General features: G+C 43.3%; 1 protein-coding gene across 1 annotated transcript; it reads left to right on the top strand.

The window, feature by feature from the left end:
- The first annotated feature begins 4,995 nt into the window (after window positions 1-4,995).
- On the top strand, window positions 4,996-18,853 carry LOC121575063 (serine/arginine-rich splicing factor 3). Its single transcript, XM_041887874.1, has 7 exons — window positions 4,996-5,086; window positions 5,491-5,549; window positions 5,784-5,994; window positions 6,150-6,296; window positions 7,957-7,995; window positions 8,965-9,051; window positions 18,361-18,853. The coding sequence occupies exons 2-7, from the start codon at window positions 5,543-5,545 to the stop codon at window positions 18,386-18,388; spliced, it is 519 nt and encodes a 172-aa protein (XP_041743808.1). The 5' UTR covers window positions 4,996-5,086; window positions 5,491-5,542; the 3' UTR covers window positions 18,389-18,853.
- The last annotated feature ends 398 nt before the right edge of the window (window positions 18,854-19,251 follow it).

Genomic DNA, 19,251 nt, shown 5'->3' with positions numbered 1-19,251 from the left:
CAAAATACGTTTTTGGGTGAAACAAACAAGAAATAAGACGTGCATAACTATTCACCCCCCCCCCAAAGTCAATACTTTGTAGAGTCACCTTTTGCAGCAATTATAGCTGCAAGTCTCTTGGGGTATGTCTCTATAAGCTTGGCACATCTAGCCACTGGGATTTGTGCCCATTCTTCAAGGCAAAACTGCTCCAGCTCCTTCAAGTTGGATGGGTTCCGCTGGTGTACAACAATCTTTAAGTATTACCACAGATTCGCGGTCAAACGACCACCCCTCATCACTGTCAAACACTCCCTAAAACACTTTAGCGAGCAGGCCTTCCTAATTGACCTGGCCCAGGTATCCTGGATGGATATCGATCTCATTCCGTCAGTAGAGGATGCCTGGTTGTTCTTTAAAAGTAATTTCCTCTCAATCTTAAATAAACATGCCCCATTCAAAAAATACAGAACTAAGAACAGATATAGCCCCTGGTTCTCCTCAGCCTTGACTGCCCTTGACCAGCACAAAAACATCCTGTGGCGTACTGCATTAGCATCGAATAGCCCCCGCGATATGCAACTTTTCAGGGAAGTTATGAACCAATATACACAAGCAGTTAGGAAAGCAAAGGCTAGCTTTTTCAAACAGAAATTTGCATCCTGTAGCACTAACTCCAAAAAGTTTTGGGACACTGTACAGTCCATGGAGAATAAGAGCACCTCCTCCCAGCTGCCCACTGCACTGAGGCTAGGAAACACTATCACCACCGATAAATCTACAATAATCGAGAATTTCAACAAGCATTTTGCTACGGCTGGCCATGCTTTCCACCTGGCTACCACTACCCCGGCCACCAGCTCTGCACCCTCCGCTGCAACTTGCCCATGCCCCCCCGCTTCTCCTTCACACAAATTCAGACAGCTGATGTTCTGAAAAAGCTGCAAAATCTGGACCCCTACAAATCATCTGGGCTAGACAATCTGGACCTTTCTTTCTAAAATTAGCAGCCAAAATTGTCGCAACCTCTATTACTAGCCTGTTCAACCTCTCTTTCGTAACGTCTGAGATCCCCAGAGATTGGAAAGCTGCCGCGGTCATCCCCCTCTTCAAAGGGGGTGACACTCTAGATCCAAACTGTTACAGACATATATCCATCCTGCCCTGCCTTTCGAAAGTTTTTGAAAGCCAAGTTAACAAACAGATCACTGACCATTTCAAATCCCAACGTACCTTCTCCGCTATGCAATCCGGTTTCCGAGCTGGTCATGGGTGCACCTCAGCCACGCTCAAGGTCCTAAACGATATTATAACCGCGATCGATAATAGACAGTACTGTGCAGCCGTCTTCATCCTCCTGACCAAGGCTTTCGACTCTGTCAACCACAGCATTCTTATTGGCAGACTAAATAGCCTTGGTTTCTCAAATGACTGCCTCGCCTGGTTCACCAACTACTTCTCAGACAGAGTTCAATGTGTCAAATCGGAGGGCCTGTTGTCTGGACCTATGGCAGTCTCTATGGGGGTACCACAGGGTTCAATTCTTGGGCCGACTCTTTTCTCCGTGTATATCAATGATGACGCTCTTGCTGCTGGTGACTCTCAGATCCACCTCTATGCACACGACACCATTTTGTATACATCTGGCCCTTCATTGGACACTGTGTTAACAAACCTCCAAACGAGCTTCAATGCCATACAACACTCCTTCAGTAGCCTCCAACTGCTCTTAAACACTAGTAAAACTAAATGCATGCTCTTCAATCGAACGTTGCTGGCACCCGCCCACCCGACTAGAATCACTACTCTCGACGGGTCTGACCTAGAGTATGTGGACAACTACAAATACCTATGTGTCTGGTTAGACTGTAAACTCTCCTTCCAGAATCACATGAAGCATCTCCAATCCAAAGTTAAATCTAGAATCGGCTTCCTATTTCGCAACAAAGCCTCCTTCACTCATGCTGCCAAACATGCCCTCGTAAAACTGACTATCGATCCTTGACTTCGGCGATGTCATTTACAAAATAGCCTCAACACTCTACTCAGCAAATTGGATGTAGTCTATCACAGTGCCATCCGTTTTGTCACCAAAGCCCCATATACTACCCACCACTGTGACCTGTACGCTCTTGTTGGCTGGTCCTCACTACATATTCGTCGCCAAACCCACTGGCTCCAGGCCATCTATAAATCACTGCTAGGCAAATCCCCGCCTTATCTTAGCTCATTGGTCACCATAGCAACACCCACCCGTAGTATGTGCTCCAGCAGGTATATCTCACTGGTCATCCCCAAAGCCAACACCTCCTTTGGCCGCCATTCCTTCCAGTTCTCTGCTGCCAATGACTGGAACGAATTGCAAAAATCTCTGAAGCTGGAGACGCTTATCTCCCTCACTAACTTTAAGCATCAGTTGTCAGAGCACCTTACCGATCACTGCACCTGTACACAGCCCATCTGAAATTTGCCCACCCAACTACCTCATCCCCATATTGTTATTTATTTTGCTCATTTGCACCCCAGTATCTCTATTTGCACATCATCTCTTGCACATCTATCATTCCAGTGTTAATACTAATTGTAATTATTTTGCACTATGGCCTATTTATTGCCTTACCTCCATAACTTGCTACATTTGCATTACATTTTAGTCATTTAGCAGACGCTCTTATCAAGAGCGACTTACAGTTAGTGAGTGCATACATTATTTAATTTTTCATACTGGCCCCCCGTGGGAATTGAACCCACAACCCTGGCGTTGCAAACGCCATGCTCTACCAACTGAGCTACATCGCTGCCGGCCATTCCCTCCCCTACCCTTGACGACGCAGGGCCAATTATGCGCCGCCCCATGGGTCTCCCGGTCGCGGCCGGCTACGACAGAGCCTGGATTCGAACCAGGATCTCTAGTGGCACAGCTAGCACTGCGATGCAGTGCCTTAGACCACTGCGCCATTTGCACACACTGTATATATATTTTCTGTTGTATTTTTGACTTTATGTTTTGTTTTACCCCATATGTAACTCTGTGTTGTTGTTTTTATTGCACTGCTTTGCTTTATCTTGGCCAGGTCGCAGTTGTAAATGAGAACTTCTCAACTGACTTACCTGGTTAAATAAAGGTGAAATAAAAAAAAAAGATTCTCAATTGGATTGAGGTCTGGGCTTTGACTAGGCCATTCCAATACATTTACATGTTTCCCCTCAAACCACTCTAGTGTTGCTTTAGCCGTATGCTTAGGGTCATTGTCCTGCTGGAAGGTGAACCTCCGTCCCAGTCTCAAATCTCTGGAAGACTGAAACAGGTTTCCCTCAAGAATTTCCCTGTATTCAGCTCCATCCATCATTCCTTCAATTCTGACCAATTTCCCAGTCCCAGCCGACGAAAAACATCCCCACAGCATGATGCTGCCACCACGCTTCACTGTGGGGATGGTGTTCTCATGGTGATGAAAGGAGTTGGGTTTGCGCCAGACATAGCGTTTTCCTTGATGGCCAAAAAGCTCAATTTTAGTCTCATCTGACCAGAGTACCTTCTTCCATATGTTTGGCGAACACCAAACGTGTTTACTTATTTTTTTCTTTAAGCAATGGCTTTTTTCTGGCCACTCTTCCGTAAAGCCCAGCTCTGTGGAGTGCACGGCTTAAAGTGGTCCTATGGACAGATACTCCAATCTCCGCTGTGGAGCTTTGTAGCTCCTTCAGGGTTATCTTTGGTCTCTTTGTTGGCTCTCTGATTAATGCCCTCCTTGCCTGGTCCGTGAGTTTTGGTGGGCGGCCCTCTCTTGGCAGGTTTGTTGTGATGCCATATTCTTTCAATTTTTTAATAATGGATTTAATGGTGGTCCGTGGGATGTTAAAAGTTTAGGATATTTTTTTATAACCCAACCCTGATCTGCACTTCTCCACAACTTTGTCCCTGACCTGTTTGGAGAGCTCCTTGGTCTTCATGGTGCCGCTTGCTTGGTGGTGCCCCTTGCTTAGTGGTGTTGCAGACTCTGGGGCCTTTCAGAACAGGTGTATATATACTGAGATCATGTGACAGATCATGTGACACTTAGATTGCACACAGGTGGACTTTATTGAACTAATTATGTGACTTCTGAAGGTAATTGGTTGCACCAGATCTTATTTAGGGCTTCATAGCAAAGGGGGTGAATACATATGCACCCACCACTTTTCCGTTATTAATTTTTTAGAATTTTTTGAAATAAGTTATTTTTTTCATTTCACATCAACAATTTGGACTATGTTGTGTATGTCCATGACATGAAATCCAAATAAAAATCCATTTAAATTACAGGTTGTAATGCAACAAAATAGGAAAAACGCCAAGGAGGATGAATACTTTTGCAAGGCACTGTAGTTTAACGCCAACCTCAGTTTTAATCCAGGGCTTTTGATTGGGGAAGCAGCTAACCTTCATTGTGATAATGTCAGCGATGTATTTTGTAATAAAGAATGGTGACACGGAGGTGATTAGCGACGATCTATCTATTACCACACCCCTTCAGGCCTTATTGCGTAATTATAGACTTGGTGGTTCGAGGCCTGAATGCTGATTGGCTGGCAGCCGTGGGGTACGACAAAACATTTATTTTTACTGCTCTAATTATGTTGGTATTCAGTTTATAATAGCAATATGGAACCTCGGTGGTTTGTGATTTATGGACAATATACCACGGCTAAGGGCTGTGTCCAAGCACTCTACTTGCGTGGTACATAAGAACAGCCCTTAGCCGTGGTACAGTATATTGGCCATATACCACACCCCCTCTGGCCTTATTGCTTAATTATACAACATGCTGGATAAACTATATATTATGTACCCTGCAATGTATGCCTAAGAAGAACTATTGTATAAATAAATACATACAGGTATCTGGTCTCTACACAGCGCTTTTTATTGAAAGAAAAACATACTTGGTCAGTTAGTCATAATACTCCACTCCAGTAGACGGCGATAGGTTAGGGGTAAAGCACTTTACTGACCCCGCGCTGCCTAGATTATTTATTTCCGGTCAACGCCATTTTCGAACGCCTTGTGGACTGCTGCTACGATTCGTCTGAGCCGTGCTGGGAGACTTTGACGCAGATATAACTGGTACAATTTTGATTAATGGATGTGGGAATGAAAAGCGTTTACTGTTTAACAACATCATGCACTGTAAAATTGTTTTGCTTTAGTCGAATAGTTCGATTGAATCGTCAACAAAAGCCAGCAGCTCGCTAAGCTAACCGCGATGCTCCTCCACGGCTAATACTAGCTAATGGAAGCTAATAATGAACAGCATTTCCAGATTAATATAATACATGTTTTGTGCTGTCTATAATTTATGAATGCATTTAAACATGCACTTGTTACTTAAAGATGTAACTACCTAGCGATCGTATTAAGCTCAATTTAAACAATCGCATTGTTTTTGGGAGCTAGTTAAGCACGGTAACTTGTTAGCTAGCTAACACAGTAGCTTAGTTAACTAATCAAGTCTCCCTCTTTTCTTCCAGTTATTGATTGATATTTTTGTCAACCCTTCAAAGGAAACCAGGATCCTTCGAAATGGGAGGTAATTACCTAACGTGCTATGCATGCAGCGTCTTTTCTGGTCTCACTACTTATTTGTAAAAAAAAAAAAAAACGATTACCTTGGGCGTTTGGCCACCTAATACAGCGTTGTCACAAATTACGTCGATAGGAGTGATATGAATTGTATAATAATGAATGTATTTGTGAATGACTGGATGTAGTACGTGTGGTATGTTATTTTCCTCTTTCCTTTCACTCTCTCTCTCTCTCTTAGAACCTGCTCATCTCAGAGATTGTCCTCTGGATTGTAAGGTATATGTTGGGAACTTGGGCAACAGTGGAAACAAGACTGAGTTGGAGAGGGCGTTTGGGTACTATGGCCCTCTGCGTAGTGTGTGGGTGGCGAGGAACCCCCCAGGCTTTGCCTTTGTCGAGTTTGAGGACCCCAGAGATGCAACTGATGCTGTGAGAGAATTGGATGGACGGTAGGCCACTACTTACTTACAACTTTATTGCCCCATAAGAAGGGGAAATTCAGTTGATCACTTGAGCAAAACAGAGAGTCATATATCATGACATATGAACATCCAAATAATATTCCAGCCTAACTAGTATGCTTCTGCAATTACTTTGTGAACAGGACGCTGTCTGGCTGCAGAGTGAGAGTTGAGTTGTCCAATGGCGAGAAACGCTCAAGGAGCCGTGGACCTCCTCCCTCCTGGAGCCGTCGCCCTGGACGTGATGACTACAGCAGCAGGCGCCGTGGGAGCCCGCCTGTCAGACGCCGGTATGATACATCGCCTTTCACCTACACTTGTTCTCACCCATCTTTAACATGTAGTCCTACAAGTGTTTATAACCAGTCAACCCCACACCCTCCCATCACTTCCCCCTCACTTCCAACTGTACCATATATCCTATCATTTCAATTTACATGGCTGGATTTGGCAAATAGACACACACTCCTGCACTGTCTGTAGGTTGGTTAATACAGTGATACATTATAACGTTTTTACTGTGGACACAATCCGAGCTGGGAAAGGATCAATTACTCATCAGAGGGATTGGGTGCTTTTTTCAGGTCACAATTTAGGTGATTTTGAAAGGTTTAATTCAGGCATAATTTGTTGATCTAGGCAACACATTTTTTAAGTGAAATTCTTTTAGATAATAAACATTTATCACCTATCAAATTTCGGTAAAGGGGGTACATGTTTGATCATTTGATTGCTATCTGGATGTTAGTTTTGTTTCATTTTTCTCAGTTTCGTTTTTTGCCATCGATCTATATTAATAAAAATGAACCCCGTTGCAGAGTCATCACCATGCCTCTTCTCACCACCCCCTGAGACAGTCAGTCAACTAGTCCTCTTACAGCATCATGTGACCACTGACCAGCGCCAGCACTGTGCCCCACCCAATCAGCTTCGCTGGTGCCATGTCACATGACCCACGCATGGCCAGTCGTCATGTTCCGCTCCAGCCTATTGGTTCCTGAGCATGCAGCTCTCATCTTCCTCCTCCTCCAACCTTAACCCAATCGGCAGCGTCGCAGCCCACCCCACAATTCCGACCAATCAGCGATTTAACTACTTTCCCCAATTATCAACACAACTACCTACAAGCAGCACAGCAGGCCCCGGCTAACCACACAGACAGGGAAAATCTACAACTACTGTACCCCCTCCAGCCAACCAACTCCATAACTCCAACATTTGCAACATGTGGCAAATCCTCTCTGCAAATTCTACCTCCCTCGCCATCAGTCTGGCTTCCTTGCGTCATTTCTATCTTGTGTCCAAACCCCCCAAAATAGTAAGTTGCTTTTCTCCTGCTTTTTGTAGTGTCATGCTTACCACAGGTTTGGTTTTACAGCTGCTTGACAATATGCAATTGGCAGTTTAGAAATTGTGGTGTAAATTTAGTTTCAAACATCAACTTGTGAGTACAATTATTATAATTTAGAATCTCCCTCTCATAGATTACAAATAAAAAGCCTTTATCCTGAAACTCAAAAGTTGTGGGGTCTTGGCGCTGCCCTGGTTAGCATGAACTGTGTATTACGTTTTATGAGGTCCAATATTGGTAGTGATTTAACAAATGTGCCCAAAACAGTACAGGTATGTAGGTTGTAAGTCTGCCTACTTGTAATTATTTCCTTCTATATCTTCTAATTCATTCTCACTTTCTTTATATGCTTGTGTTCCTTTAAACTTCCATGTTCTCCTGAGTTTATAAGAGATCTCATTTTGAACTCAGTTGGTTGTCCAGGCATTCTGTCCTCTAGCAGGGGTACAGAGGATCCCCTGTTCTGTCTGCAGAAAGAGGAAGGCTGTGTGTGGTATTGTTGAATGATGCTGCTTCAGGAATAAGGAATGTCATATTTGACAGGTGTTTATTGATGCAATAATACCCTGTATTAAACCCGTTTTTCCTTCTCCATCCAGCTCTCCAAGGAGGAGGAGCTTCAGCCGCAGTCGCAGCAGGTGAGTCTAAATGCCTCTGCTACAGTCTCCATTGCATGCCTCTTTGCCCAGCCTCCACAACTTAAACAGTGATGTGGTAACTATCTAACTAGTAGGGATGTAAAGATTCACCAATCTGCGTCGGTCCCTGATTAAAATGTTTAAGATACAAGTTCATCGGTCGGTGGACTACAAACCGATCAAAATGTAGCATGCATCGGACAAACTATTCAAATGTTATGAATCGCCGGCTCATATTGCATTCTTTCTACCTTCCGAAAATACCTTTATCTTTTGTGATGCGTCCTCTCATTCAGTGGCAAACTTCATGTAACTGTTGACAGTCACTGATCTACAATTCATTTTGCATGCCGAACAACCCCTGGCAACATCAGTAGCCTAGTCAAACTGCACACTGTACCCAGCTTTGCATGCTGACCAACGCGAGTTAGGCAGCCTGTTCCTGATCTTGCACATCTGCTCGGCACCTTCAGCATTCAAATGCTAAAATGGCTTGCGTGATATTAGGCTTTATTAGTTGAGTGAGAACCTATGCAATTTGCTAGGTTTTTGTTATCTCTGCTCTGTTGAATTGTTTTACTGGAATAAACATTACTCATCTGGCTATACCTGCTGAACGGGGCTTACTATAGATTTTATTTTGATTTGTTCAGGTTCAACATCAGCAATAGTTTTGGTAATTTTGCAGTATTCCGGTTATATAACGGTACCAAAACATCATGATACTTATGATACCAACATTTTAGAATACCGTAGTACCATTTCATATACTACAAAAATGTTTGTCCCTACCGATCTAAAGAACCCACTGCCGCCTGTTATAAAATATTTATACATGGTTCTGACATTGTTAATACTAATTGGTGCTGTATAGTTTTAAGTGACCGTTGTTCAAATGTAATATTTCTGATTAGTCTGAAATACATGTGAGTACATCGGAAACACTCTAATTGACTTGTTCTTCTCTAGGTCTCTGTCACGAGACCGAAGAAGAGAGAGGTCTATCTCCAGAGACCGGAACCATAAACCTTCAAGGTCCTTCTCAAGGTCCCGAAGGTAAGTGTGTGTTCATGTTGTTAATTTCTTGTCGTTGTGTATCCACAGGTGTCTTCCTATATGGACAAGTACAGTGGATTTCAGAATTATTGACACCCTTGATGAAGATGCACAAAAATTAATGTATAAAATAAATTTAAATACTGGATGCGGCAAACATTTTGTGAATTATATTAATACAATTGCGCATAAATATATTTTAAGTATTTAAAAAAGGTATGGGTAACTATTGACACCCCTGTTTTAATTACCTTTCAATACCTCACCTAGTGAGTATAACGCACGCCACTGAGCCTTTTTCAAAAATATTTTATGAGTTGGTGAACACATTGGGAGGAATGTGTTCCAACCTTAGTCTGCGCTTATGGACTGCCCTCTACAATTCAAACTACAGGTTTTCAATGGTTTTCAAGTCCGGAGACTGAGATGGCCATTCAATGGCATCATGAACTTTACACAGTACCAGGACATTTTAGCCAAAGAAAACAATGTTTTTGAATAAAATAATCTATGTGCACTGAGCTTGTCTGATGCTTTAAGCGCACTGTCTGATTAAATAATTAAGACACAAATGACTCGAGGGAGCCTGATGGTCATGCGGTGTAAATTTAATAAGAATAAAATTACATTGAGTGACTGAAGAACGTCAAAGGCACTCGCGAACCGGTAACACAGTATAGTAACAAATAATTAAAGAGCAGCAGAAAAAGTAACAATAGCGAGGCTATATACAGGGGGTACCGGTAAAGAGTCAATGTGTGGGGGCACAGGTTAGTCGAGGTAATATGTACATGTAGATAGTTATTAAAGTGACTATGCATAGATAATAAACAGAATAGCGGCATTGTAAAAAGGGGGGAGGGCACTATGGTGAGGGCACTATGGTGTTGAACGCTGAGCTGTAGTCATTGAATAGCATTCTCACATAATGTTCCTTTTGTCCAGGTGGGAAAGGGCAGTGTGGAGCGCAATAGAGATTGCATCGTCTGTGGATCTGTTGGGGCGGTATGCAAATTGGAGTGGGTCTAGGGTTTCTGGGATAATGGTGTTGTGAGCCATGACCAGCCGTTCAAAGCACTTCATGTCAGTGAAGACATTTGCCAGTTGGTCAGCGCAGGCTCGGAGTACACGTCTTGGCCTGCGGCCTTGTGAATGTTGGCCTGTTAAAATGTCTTACTCACATCGGCTACGGAGAGCGTGATCACACAGTCATCTGGAACAGCTGATGCTCTCATGCATGTTTCGGTGTTACTTGCCTCGAAGCGAGCATACAAGTTATTTAGCTAGTCTGGTAGGCTCGTGTCACTGGGCAGCTCGCGGCTGTGCTTCCCTTTGTAGTCTGTAATAGTTTGCAAGCCCTGCCACATCCGACGAGCATCGGCGCCGGTGTAGTACGATTCGATCTTAGTCCTGTATTGACGCTTTGCCTGTTTGATGGTTTATCGTAGGGCATAGCGGAATTTCTTATAAGTGTCCGGGTTAGAGTCCCGCTCCTTGAAAGCAGCAGCTCTACCCTTTAGCTCAGTGCGGATGTTGCCTGTAATCCATGGCTTCTGGTTGGGGTATGTACGTACAGTCACTGTGGGGACGACGTCATCAATGCACTTATTGATGAAACCAGTGACTGTGGTGTACTCATAAATTATTATTTTATTTAACCAGGTAAACCAGTTGAGAACAAGTTCTCATTTCCACTGCGACATGGCCAAGATAAAGCAAAGCAGTGCGATTAAAAAATAACAGTTACATATGGGGTAAACAAAACATAGTCAAAAATACAACAGAAAATATATATACAGTGTGTGCAAATGTAGCAAGTTATGGAGGTGGGGCAATAAATAGTCCATAGTGAAAAATTATTGCAATTTAGTATTAGCACTGGAATGATGGATGTGCAAGAGATGATGTGCAAATAGAGATACTGGGGTGCAAATGAGCAAAATAAATAACAATATGGGGATGAGGTAGTTGGCTGGGCTAATTTCAGATGGGCTGTGTACAGGTGCAGTGATCGGTAAGGTGCTCTGACAACTGATGCTTAAAGTTAGTGAGGGAGATAAGCGTCTCCGGCTTCAGAGATTTTTGCAGTTCGTTCTAGTCATTGGCAGCAGAGAACTGGAAGGAATGGCGGCCAAAGGAGGTGTTGGCTTTGGGGATGACCAGTGAGATATACCTGCTGGAACGCATACTACGGGTGGGTGTTGCTATGGTGACCAATGAGCTAAGATAAGGCAGGGATTTGCCTAGCAGTGATTTATAAATGAAGCCTGACCTGGAGCCAGTGGGTTTGGTGACGAATATGTAGCCAGTACCAGCCCACAAGAGCGTACAGGTCACAGTGGTGGGTAGTATATGGGGCTTTGGTGCCAAAACGGATGGCACTGTGATAGACTACGTCTAATTGCTGAGTAGAGTGTTGGAGGCTATTTTGTAAATGACATCGCCGAAGTCAAGGATCGGTAGGATAGTCAGTTTAACGAGGGCATGTTTGGCAGCATGAGTGAAGGAGGCTTTGTTGCGAAATAGGAAGCCGATTCTAGATTTAACTTTGGATTGGAGATGCTTAATGTGAGTCTGGAAGGATAGTTTACAGTCTAACCAGACACCTAGGTAGTTGTCCACATACTCTAGGTCAGACCCGCCGAGAGTAGTGATTCTAGTCGGGTGGGCAGGTGCCAGCAGCGTTCGACTGAAGAGCATGCCCTTAGTTTTACTAGTGTTTAAGAGCAGTTGGAGGCTACTGAAGGAGTGTTATGGCATTGAAGCTCTTTGGAGGTTTGTTAAGTGTCCAATGAAGGGCCAGATGTATACAAAATGGTGTCGTCTGCGTAGGGGTGGATCTGAGAGTCACCAGTAGCAAGAGCGACATCATTGATATACACAGAGAAGAGTCGGCCCTAGAATTGAACCCTGTGGCACCCCCATAGAGACTGCCATAGGTCCAGACAACAGGCCCTCCGATTTGACACATTGAACTCTATCTGAGAAGTAGTTGGTGAACCAGGCGAGGCAGTCTTTTGAGAAACCAAGGCTATTTAGTCTGCCAATAAGAATGCGGTGGTTGACAGTCGAAAGCCTTGGCCAGGTCGATGAAGACGGCTGCACAGTACTGTCTTATCGATCGCGGTTATAATATCGTTTAGGACCTTGAGCGTGGCTGAGGTGCACCCATGACCAGCTCGGAAACCGGCTTGCATAGCGGAGAAGGTACGGTGTGATTCGAAATGGTCGGTGATCTGTTAACTTGGCTTTCGAAAGGCAGGGCAGGATGGATATAGGTCTGTAACAGTTTGGATCTAGAGTGTCACCCCCTTTGAAGAGGGGGATGACCGTGGCAACTTTCCAATCTCTGGGGATCTCAGATGATACGAAAGAGGTTGAACAGGCTAGTAATAGGGGTTGCGACAATTTGGGCTGCTAATTTTAGAAAGAAAGGGTCCAGATTGTCTAGCCCAGATGATTTGTAGGGGTCCAGATTTTGCAGCTCTTTCAGAACATCAGCTGTCTGAATTTGTGTGAAGGAGAAGCGGGGGGGGCATGGGCAAGTTGCAGCGGAGGGTGCAGAGCTGGTGGCCGGGGTAGTGGTAGCCAGGTGGAAAGCATGGCCAGCCGTAGCAAAATGCTTGTTGAAATTCTCGATTATTGTAGATTTATCGGTGGTGATAGTGTTTCCTAGCCTCAGTGCAGTGGGCAGCTGGGAGGAGGTGCTCTTATTCTCCATGGACTGTACAGTGTCCCAAAACGTTTTGGAGTTAGTGCTACAGGATGCAAATTTATATTTGAAAAAGCTAGCCTTTGCTTTCCTAACTGCTTGTGTATATTGGTTCCTAACTTCCCTGAAAAGTTGCATATCGCGGGGGCTATTCGATGCTAATGCAGTACGCCACAGGATGTTTTTGTGCTGGTCAAGGGCAGTCAAGTCTGGGGTGAACCAGGGGCTATATCTGTTCTTAGTTCTGAATTCTTTGAATGGGGCATGCTTATTTTAGATTGAGAGGAAATCACTTTTAAAGAACAACCAGGCATCCTCTACTGACGGAATGAGATCGATATCCATCCAGGATACCTGGGCCAGGTCAATTAGGAAGGCCTGCTCGCTAAAGTTTTTTAGGGAGCGTTTGACCGTGATGAGGGGTGGTCGTTTGACCACGGACCCGTTACGGACTCAGGCAATAAGGCAGTGATCGCTGAGATCCTGGTTGAAGACAGCGGAGGTGTATTTAGAGGGTAAGTTAGGCAGGATGATATCTATGAGGGTGCCCATGTTTACTGATTTAGGGTTGTACCTGGTAGGTTCCTTGATAATTTGTGTGAGATTGAGGGCATCTAGTTTGAATTGTAGGATGGCCGGGGTGTTAAGCATATCCCAGTTTAGGTCACCAAGCAGTACGAACTCTGAGGATAGATAGGGGGCGATCAATTCACATATGGTGTCCAGGGCACAGCTGGGGGCTGAGGGGGGTCTGTAGCAAGCGGCAACAGTGAGGGACTTATTTCTGGATAGGTGGATTTTTAGAAGTAGGAGCTCAAACTGTTTGGGCACAGACCTGGATAGTATGATAGAGCTCTGCAGGCTATCTCTACAGTAGATGAAGAATCCCAGAACATATTCCAGTCTGTGCTAGCAAAACAGTTATGTTGCTTAGCATCTGTTTCATCTGACCACTTTTCTATTGACTGAGTCACTGGTGCTTCCTGCTTTAGTTTTAGCTTGTAAGCAGGAATCAGGAGGATATAATTATGGTCAGATTTGCCAAATGGAGGGTGAGGGAGGGCTTTGTACGTATCTTTGTGTGTGGAGTAAAGGTGGTCTAGTTTTTTCCCCCTCTGGTTGCACATTTAACATGCTGGTAGAAATTAGGTGAAGCGGATTTAAGTTTCCCTGCATTAAATTCCCAGCCACTAGAAGCGCCACCTCTGGATGAGCGTTTTCCTGTTTGCTTATGGCCGTATACAGTTCATTGACTGCGGTCTTAGTGCCAGCATCGGTTTGTGGTGGTAAATAGACAGCTACGAAGAATATGGATGAAAACTCTCTTGGTAGATATTGTGGTCTACAGCTTATCATGAGATACTCTACCTCAGGCGAGCAAAACCTTGAGACTTCCTTAGATATCGTGCACCAGCCGTTGTTTACAAATATACATAGACCGCCACCCCTTGTCTTACCAGAGGCTGCTGTTCTATCCTGCCGATAGTGTATAACCCGCCAGCGGTATGTTATTCATGTCTTCGTTCAGCCACGACTCAGTGAAACATAAGATATTCGTTTTTAATGTCCTATTGGTAGGATATTCGTGCCTGTAGTTCGTCCACTTTATTATCAAGGTATTGTAAGTTGGCCAATAGTATCGATGGCAAAGGCAGATTAGCCACTCGTCGCCGGCTCCTTACGAAGCACCCCGATCTCCTTCCGCGATATCTCCTTTTCTTTCTACTGCGAATAACGGGGATGAGGGCCCTGTCAGGTTTCTGGAGCAAATCCCTCTCGTACGACTCATTAAATAAATATTATTCGTCCACTTCAAGGTGAGTAATCACTGTTCTGATGTCCAGAAGCTATTTTCGGTCATAAGACGGTAGCAGCAACATTATGTACAAAATACGTTACAAACGATGCGATTAAAAACACACAATAGCACGGTTGGTTAAGAGTCCATAAAACGGCAGCCATCCCCTCCGGCGCCATCTTCTCAACCAGCTTCATGAGGTAGTAACCTGGAATTCATTTCAATTAACAGATGCGCCTTCTTAATTTGTGGGATTTCTTTCCTCCTTAATGTGTTTCAGCCGTTCAGTTGTGTTGTGAGAAGGTAGGGGGGGGTATACTGAAGATAGCCCTATTTGGTGAAAGACCGAGGCCATATTATGGCAAGAACAGCTCAAATAAGCAAAGAGAAACGACAGTCCATTACTTTAAGACATGAATGTCAGTCAATACTGAAAATGTCAAGAACTTTGAAAGTTTCTTCAAGTGCAGTCGCAAAAACCATCAAGCGCTATGATGAAACTGTCTCTCATGAGGACCGCCACAGGAATGGAAGACCCAGAGTTTCCTCTGCTGCAGAGGATAAGTTCATTAGTTACCAGCCTCAGAAATTGCAGCCCAAATAAATGCTTCACAGAGTTCAAGTAACAGACACATCTCAACATCAACTGTTCAGAGGAGACTGTGTGAATCAGTTCTTCATGGTTGAATTGCTGCAAAGAAACCACTACTAAAGGACACCAAGAAGAAGAGAATTGCTTGGGCCAAGAAATACGAGCAATGGATATTAGACCAGTGGAAATGTGTCCTTTGGTCTGGAGTCCAAATTGGAGATTTTTGGTTTCAACCCCCATGTCTTTGTGAGACGCGGTGTGGGTGAACGAATGATCTCCGCATGTGTATTTCCCACCGTAAAGCATAGAGGTGGTGGTGTTATACAGGTGCAGCTCAATACATTAGAATATTGTGGAAAAGTTAAGTAATTTCAATAATTCAATTGACAGTGAAACTCATATCTTGGATTAATTACACAAAAAGTGAAATAGTTCAAGCCTGTATTTGTTTTAATATTGATGGTTACGGCTTACAGCTCATGAAAACCCCAAATTCAGTGTCTCAGAAAATGAGAATATGACATAAGACCAGTGAAAAAAGGAAATGTAATACAGACGTCGGCCTTCTGAAAAGTATGTTCTTGTACATGCAGTCAGTACTTGGTTGGGGCTCCTTTTGCATGAATCACTGCATCTATGCGGCGTGGCATGGAGTCGATCAGCCTGTGGCACTGCTGAGGTGTTATGGAAGCCCAGGTTGCTTTGATAGCAGGCCTTCAGCTCGTCTGCATTGTTGAGTCTCGTGTCTCATCTTCCTCTTGACAATACCCCATAAATTCTCTATGGGGTTCAGATCAGGCGAGTTTGCTGGCCAATCAAGCACAGTAATCCCATGGTCATTGAACCAGGTATTGGTACCTTTGGCAGTGTGGGCTGGTGCCAAGTCCTGCTGGAAAATGAAATCAGCATCTCCATAAAGCTTGTCAGCAGAAGGAAGCATGAAGTGCTTTAACATTTCCTGGTAGACGGCTGAGTTGACTTTGGACTTGATGAAACACAGTGGACCAACACCAGAAGATGACATGGCTCCCCAAATCATTACTGACTGTAGAAACTTCACACTGGACTTCAAGCAACTAGGATTCTGTGCCTCTCCACTCTTCCTCCAGACTCTGGGACCTTGATTGCCAAATGAAATGCAAAATGTACTTCATCTGAAAAGAGGACTTTGGACGACTGAGCGACAGACCAGTTATTTTTCTCCTTAGCCCAGGTAAGACGCTTCTGACGTTGCCTCTGGTTCAGGAGTGGCTTGACACGAGGAATGTGACAGTTGTAGCCCATTTCCTGGATACGTCTGTGTGTGGTGGCTCTTGACTCCTGCCTCAGTCCACTCCTTGTGAAGCTCCCCCACATTTTTCTACGGCCTTTGCTTGACAATCCTCTCAAAGCTCCGGTTATCCCTGTTGCTTGTGCACCTTTTCCTACCACTCGACTTTCCATGAATATGCTTGGATACAGCACTCTGTGAACAGCCAGCTTCTTTAGCAATGATCTTTTGAGGCTTTCCCTCCTCGTGGAGGGTGTTGATGACTGTCTTCTGCGCAACTGTCAAGTCAGCAGTCTTCCCCATGATTGTGAAGACTACTGAACTGGACTGAGAGACCATTTAAAGGCTCAGGAAACCTTTGCAGGTGTTTTGAGTTAGTTAGCTGATTAGTGTGACACCTAGAGTCTACAATATTGAACTTTTCCACAATATTCTAATTGAGCTGCACTTATAGTGTGGGGGTGCTTTGCTGGTGACACTGTCTGTGATTTATTTAGAATTCAAGGCACACTTAACCAGCATGGAATGTAGGAAGTCCTTCAAGACTATTGGAAAAGCATTCCAGGTTACGCTGGTTGAGAGAATGCCATGAGTGTGCAAAGCTGTCATCAAGGCAAAGTGTCTACTTTGAAGAATCTCAAATATAACATCTAATTTGATTTGTTTAACACTTATTTTGGTTACATGATTCCATATGTGTTATTTCATAGTTTTGATGTCTTCGTTATTATTCTACAATGTAGAAAATAGTACAAATAAAGAAAAACCCTTGAATGAGTAGGTGTCCAAATTTAGACTGGTACTGTGTATATATATAAAGCCTTTATTACAGCAGAGACTAAAAACAGTTGCGTGAATTGCGGTTTATTTATTGTTTAGGCTAATTATCCAAAGCTCCCTTGGTTATTTTGTTTTAAATCAAAAATGCTTGATTGAATTTCAAAGCATGAATGACTCGTATGCTGTGTGATGAAATGAACAAATTAATGATTGATACAGTAGCCTATATTTTGAAATATAGGCCTACGTTAAGGTATTAAGACTAAACACGACGTGTTCTTTGGCCTACAGCTCGGTGGTTATACAAGGCTACTACTATAAGAAGCCTACTAATGATGGCATTACTTATAATAATGATGATGAGATCAAGAAAAAGGAGGGTATAGGAGCCAGAGCGGTGTGCACATTGACTGCTGTTAGATTACAATATTTTTCTGCCTGTTTGGAAGAGTGTAAACAACACTAAATCATTTATAAGTAGTACCAGTCTATTCTAACGAGAGAGAAAAATGTAAAGCCATTTTATTACAGCATAGCAAAGATTAAAAACAGCTGAATTTGTGAAATGGCTTCATCCGACATTTTGCAGTTGCATGAGGCTTGGTGCACACGGAATCAGTAGGCTGTTAAACACAACGCTCAAACTGGCAACTGGTCTTATTTCTGTAGATATATGGATGATTTATAAAGCCAGGCACTTTTAACAGTTTGGCTATTGATTATGGACCTAATTAAGTTGGTGTCTTCTCTCTCTCCTCAATTTTCTTAGACAATTAAGGCAAGGGCTGTTTCCTCGTCTTCTCACTCCGCTGCTGCCTCTGCCGCATTGTTCTCAACACCAATATGCTGGTTAACTTTGATATTACGCACGTAGCAACAAAAAATCTATTTGTAACTGCTCGACTACAGAAATCTTGGTTGACCAACAGTCTATTGACTGAACAATCGACCAGTCGACTAAATTGGGTCTACTATAGTATGCGCACTACTGTACGTTGCTCTGGAGAATGACTCAAATGTAAATGTCTTTACACAGTCATTTTTGCTCATCTTTATCAAGGAGTCAATACTTTCAGACCCCACTGTATTTGTAGGGCTATGGGGATTGGATTGTAGTGCAAGTTATTGTTTCTGACAGGTCCTCGTTTTCCCCCCAGCCGCTCTAGGACCGCGGAGAGAAAGTGAGTGACCGTCTGAAGTCGAAGTCCAAACCTGAGGATGTCTCCTTGTATTGAATCAGGTTTTGGATGAGTGCGTTTCATTTTTAAATGATTAACCTTTTAGATTTGTTTTTTTTCTTCCTTTTTATGAAGTGAAACGGCCATGTCTGTCCATCTCTGAAACAATTCCGTCTTTGCAAACTGTATGTTCACAAATTACTGTCTTTATTTGACCAAATGTGTCCTGTTTTCATTTTTTAAAATTTACATTACACATTGTCCAATGGGGTAAAGGATTGGTGTTGACAAATTTTTTGTCCACTTGGCAATTATTTCCCCCCATAAATTCTGAAGTAAATACTTAATACAGGAAGTAGCTGTCACACTGCATGTTGAAGGAGTTGAATAGAATGTGGTAATAACTCAACTACTTTGTGTTTTGTTTCTGTTAAACTGTTTGAAATGATTGAATTAAACATTTGGTAACGTTTCCCTGGGCATACATCTTTCCATTATATTGCATTTACTTTTGATTGTGACACACTGAACGTTCGATTCTTGGATGGGCGATGGAAGGGTTGACGTGTAAATCAAAGCTTAGTCATTCAATTGTTCTTAAGATGGACATTTGTTGAACACCACCCATTTTAACTTCTACGTAGTTCATTGATTGTGACGACTGATTTGGTTAACTCATCTGCATTGCACGTTTATACCTTTCAATTTATTCTTATTTTGATAACTTGCAATCCCTTAAGTCATAGTGAAATGGTGCCAGGAAACAATGGCTGCTGCTAATTCAGAGCTGTATTTGGTCAAACAAAAGCTGACTGATATTCCCTTAATTTCACCCATCCAGCATTTACTGTAATCATAACGCCAGTTAAA

Source organism: Coregonus clupeaformis, chromosome 10 (genome assembly GCF_020615455.1).
Source record: "Coregonus clupeaformis isolate EN_2021a chromosome 10, ASM2061545v1, whole genome shotgun sequence".
Lineage (NCBI taxonomy): Eukaryota > Metazoa > Chordata > Actinopteri > Salmoniformes > Salmonidae > Coregonus > Coregonus clupeaformis.
This window is presented reverse-complemented; position numbering and strand designations above follow the sequence as displayed.

Bases quoted from the DNA above. Each gene is read 5' to 3' on its own strand.
- LOC121575063 (XM_041887874.1), top strand. The intron at 5,995-6,149 runs GTAGGCCACTAC...CTTTGTGAACAG, and splicing joins GTGAGAGAATTGGATGGACG to GACGCTGTCTGGCTGCAGAG. The intron at 9,052-18,360 runs GTAAGTGTGTGT...TTTTCCCCCCAG, and splicing joins TCCTTCTCAAGGTCCCGAAG to CCGCTCTAGGACCGCGGAGA.